At 38.2% G+C, this 4,748-nt stretch overlaps 1 protein-coding gene across 1 annotated transcript; it reads right to left on the reverse strand.

Annotated features, from left to right (window-relative positions):
• Positions 1-1,092: 1,092 nt before the first annotated feature.
• Positions 1,093-3,738, reverse strand: LOC132630984 (uncharacterized). The gene is made up of 3 exons (XM_060346575.1): positions 3,308-3,738; positions 2,813-2,873; positions 1,093-1,395 (listed from the first exon to the last, which is right to left on the reverse strand). The coding sequence occupies exons 1-3, from the start codon at positions 3,736-3,738 to the stop codon at positions 1,093-1,095; spliced, it is 795 nt and encodes a 264-aa protein (XP_060202558.1).
• Between the last annotated feature and the right edge of the window lie 1,010 nt (positions 3,739-4,748).

Below are 4,748 nucleotides of genomic sequence, written 5' to 3' on the forward strand. Positions count from 1 at the left end.
GGATTTTTATTGATAGTGAGAACCACGTACTGGTTTTTATTATTGTTGGTTTGACTATCTTGCTTCGTGACTGCGCCACATAGTCTAATCGTCCCCAATTGTGCGATTGCCGTACTATGTGCTTGTGTCTGCTCGTGACTTCCATGCACTATAGCGCTAAGGCTCTTCAGGTCAGGTCAATTTTTGAAGTTGTGCGGCCCTCTGCATAATTAGCATCCCTTCTTCTCGTTCTGCGCCTTCTTTTTGGCATAGCCCTGACGACCACTTGACTTCTTGCCGTCAAACTTGTTCGCATTTTGAGTCTTAGAGTGTTGTTATTGCGACTCCTTGCTCTCACCATGGTCTCCCCCACCTTTGGCATCGCTACTTCTTGACTCATTGCCTTGTCCTTTGTATGCTTGTCATGCCTGAAGTCCATCAAAGACTCGGCCTCCACTATGGCTTGGTCTATGTCTGTGACTTAACGGCATAGCAACTCCTGCTTAGCCCAATTTTGCAACCCGTCTATAAAGTGAAACAATAAGTCATCATTGGTGAGGTTGGGAATTTGAAGCGTAAGGGTGGTGAACTCCTTAACATAGTCTCGTATGCTTCCTATTTGCTTCAACTCCCTAAGTTTGTGCCTTTCCTCATACAAGACATTACTGGGTAAGAACTGTCGCTTGAAGTCGTTCTTGAACTGATCCCACGTGCTAATTGTGCATAGACCTCTCTCAGCATAGGCGAACTTTCTTATCCACCATAACATGGCGGTGTCTGATAGGTACAACACAACGGTGTTGATCTTGGTCTCATCGTCCCTCACTTTTCCATGCCTGAAATAGTTCTCCAAGTGCCAAAGAAAGTTCTCCACCTCTTATGCATCACGAACCCCTTTGAACACTAGTGGCTTGGAAGCCTCGATCTTAGCCTCCCTCGTCACAACAACATTGTTGGCTGCCTCCGTCACGCCAACATTGACCTACTCTTAGAGTGCCATTATTTTGCCTTCATGGCATCGATAGTACTCAACACCTCCATGAGTCTGCACTCTAAGGCAATGATTGTTTGATTTACCTCAAGCTCAGACTGCATTTGTCCCTCCAAGTTATTTCAGATGCTTTCAATCTCTTCAAGAATATGCCCCTCAAGAACGCTAAAAGTGCCCTCCACCTTGCCCAAACGTTGGCCAAATATGTCGATGGAGTCCATCCCCACATTAACTTTCATAACCCATTCTTTACCGAGCGAGACATCCTCGGACAGGACCTCCACGTCATCCTCACTCTCCTCAGTGGTAGATGGTTCTTGGGATGTAAGCCCTTCATTTGGCACAACCTTTGATGGCACCTCTACCTCTTGGCTCTTGTTGGCGGCATTCCTCTTTTTGTTATGGCCCTTCTTGCCAGCAGCATCCTAGATAACTTTGTCTTGGGTTTTACTAGCATTGATTTCTCTATCGTTTGTCATTCCCTTAGTTGTAACCTTCGCTCTGATACCACGTTATCACGTCCTTAGTCTTCAAAGCGCATGTGTGGCACTTGACAACTCACTCATGTTCTTGCACAACTTGCTCACGATCTTGCTATGCCAAGTCAGCCTAGATTACTACACTCAAGATCGCTAAAGGAATAGTAGATGAATAAGACAAGAGAAATTTGCTAGAAGGAAGCTTTTTATTGTAGAAGACTTGATTGATTTTTGCTTGATGGTTTTTACAAATGGATGTCCCTCTATTTATACTACTCACCTAGGAACTAGTATGCAAATAATAATTAATGTATAAGTTCCTACATATTTACAAAGAAGTCTTTTCTCTAGAATTATTCACTAGGCTAGAATATTCTAAGGTCTTCCTAAAAAATCTTCTAGCAAGTCTATAAAAATCTAGAGCATTTCCATAAGAATCTCCATAGCTCTAGAATCATCCAACACATGCTAGACTTTTTTCCATGTAAGCATCCACATGGCAAAAATAGCTCCAAATGGCACCTAGATGGCATGATGACATGGCGGGTCATCACAAAAGCACTCCATAAAAGAATTAGAATCAAGTATCAGTCCTTTTATTTGACCAAAAGGTTACGAGTGCAGCGTGACATAGAAGCTGTTCTTCTAAGAAAATAAATTAGGGATTTCCTCTTACGGTACTCCTATACTTTAACAGGATTTTAGCAAATGTGATATCTAAGTTTATAAATATCTCTGGGACCAATTTTATGTAATCAATATATTGAATGCTTCTGCTCTTTTATTATTTCCTTTTCTAATGTTCCTTCTGTTTTTGGGTGCATGACAAATCAAACTCTATGGCAAGACTTGGCCTTGGATCAATATCAACAATTAGTGACAGACCCAAAATTTTAAGGTAGTGGATGCTCACTTCTTTAATTTAAATACACAATTATTTGAACGTGAAAATTAAAAAGTTAAGGTAAAAGTGACGATTGATATCATTATTACAAAAAGACTTCTAATCACAAGTCACGTTGAGAAAACTACAGTTAATATTATCATTTTAAAAAGACTTTTAGTAATTAAGAGTCGACGACGTTTCATATTTTGACGATGATGTTTAATGATATCATTGCTTTTGCAAATATTGTACGCTCTAAAATCTTCCGAAAGCTAAATTTTTTATTTTATTTTTTAATCATAATGAATAAGATATAGGAAATAAAAAAAAGTGAAAACAATAAATTAAAACTAATGGTCAACAAAGGGTTGAGATTGAAAAAGGAAGAGTATGAAGCAGCACAATCCAGCCCTTCTAAAAAAGGCGTTTCACCCTAGGATCTAACCCTCGACCCTTATAACATGCTAAACACCTTACTTCCAGCTTCAGAACCAAAGCACCCCTCAGCCAATTTTGTTTACGGGTGGTCAACAGTACCCTATAGCATATCTCCAAAAAATTCTGTCTAACTAACCACTAGTCGCGTCGGGTCAATAGGTGCTCGAGCACCTGGAACTTACAACGTAGGTCTGCCATGTCAACATTTATACATCTTTTTCATCCGTCTGCTTATAATTAATCTTCATAAATTTAAGAATCATAAATTGTTACCTCATTTGACTATCCATTAGTTATGTTAATTTTGTATTCTTAATCCATATGTGAGGGTACTATAATTTTAAAATTAGCAAATGTAAATAATTATTAATATAAAGGGACGGAAAAAACACCCCTTTCAATAAAATAAACGTTAAAAATGTAATTAGTCATATATATCACAAGAATCAAAATTATAATTTATCAATAATTGAGGGACCAAAAAATGTGATTATTCCAGTAATAACACAAGCAAATCTATGTTATAGAGCTTACCTGAAAAGTAGAAAGTTTCCATCCCCTATGGCAACCTTGGCCTTTTGCACCATTGCATTATCAGACCAATCCCAAAGGAACTTGTCATAATTAGCATACTTTTCACTTAATCTAAACAACCATTCATTCTTAATCAGCATAGTTCTTAACTCCTCACCCGATATCCCATGACCAATAATCCGAACCACTCCGAATTCAGCAGCTGAGCTCAACAACCTATTCATCGCGTCATTTTCCCTTTGCAAAAGTGACTTATAATGGATTTCATCGGGCGCCCAACGATGTGGGAGAGTCAAGCGAGGAACGTTTACAGATTGATGAATGTACTCTCCCAATATTGAATCGACAGCTGAACGTGACCCTTTCCCCGTGGGGATCGGAGAAGGTGGTGGAGCCGAGGAGTAGGAGAAGGAGGACAAACGTTTTCTCATGTTGATCAATGATGATCAGGAAGAATATCAAGGTAGATTGATGATCAATGTTTGACTAAATGAGAAAAGGGAAGTTAAGGGTTGAGAAAGTTTTAGTTTGATTTGAATGGAACAACTTTAGTTTGGTGCATGGTGCTGTGATGACGGGGTGCACGTCCAAAGAGTACTAGTAGTAGTGAGCACGTCTTCCTTTTTCATATTAGTGTTAACTAGTCAAAGTCCCTTCACTAATTTGCTCTTTTTTCCTTTAGTCGAATTCATTTGTTTTTTGGTTCGTTACTAAATTGAATATGTTTCCGATCAATATTCAAGTATGCAGGTATGAGTAAGTTTTATACAGGAGTGTCACCTAACCTGCCTTAGTAATGTATAAGAATGGTCTCATAATTAAAGTAAGGTACTTTACTTTAAAGTAATTTTATGTTTCGTCCTCCTCAAGTAACTTAAATGAGATATGTACTTCAAAATAAGTCAGATTCCCTCGCCAAAACTGGGATAGCAGGTAGGTCATGAATGAATTGCGAGGCTGAAACATGTGAGCTGAAAGGACATTATTTGAAGGCTATTGCACATACATATAATAAAACGATCAAAAGAGCTATATTTGCTATAAGATTCTATGTTCCTATCATAGTGCGTGATTACTCACTCAAATATTAGATTGGCTCATTATTACCAACATAATGGTCTTTACTACTATCTTTACGTAGCCAAGACTCCTTTAGTAGTTTATGTGAAACACAGTGCAAAAAATTTCAACCTTCGAGTTGTTTTAGAATAAGACAAAATGTAGTAGACCACAAATATCGGAACAAGATGTCCCCAAAATTACAGAAAATGACAAGGCCGTGACTGATAAATAATTATGATTAGTATTGTTGATGGAATACAGATATATAAGCAGCGTGTAGACAATAAAATTCGCGTCGAGAAAATAATAATCGAGACAGGAAAATATCGCAACAATCTTTGTATTTGATTTCAGAATATGAGTGTTACAATCTCTATGA

The sequence above is a fragment of the Lycium barbarum genome, chromosome 3, assembly GCF_019175385.1.
Source record: "Lycium barbarum isolate Lr01 chromosome 3, ASM1917538v2, whole genome shotgun sequence".
In the NCBI taxonomy this organism is placed as follows: Eukaryota; Viridiplantae; Streptophyta; class Magnoliopsida; order Solanales; family Solanaceae; genus Lycium; species Lycium barbarum.

Coding starts and splice junctions, on each gene's coding strand:
- LOC132630984 (XM_060346575.1), bottom strand. CDS start 3,738: ATGAGAAAACGTTTGTCCTCCTTCTCCTACTCCTCGGCTCCACCACCT. Junction 2,874..3,307: donor GGAAACTTTCTACTTTTCAG/GTAAGCTCTATA, acceptor GATATGCTATAG/GGTACTGTTGACCACCCGTA. Junction 1,396..2,812: donor CTTTGGTTCTGAAGCTGGAA/GTAAGGTGTTTA, acceptor AAAGTTATCTAG/GATGCTGCTGGCAAGAAGGG.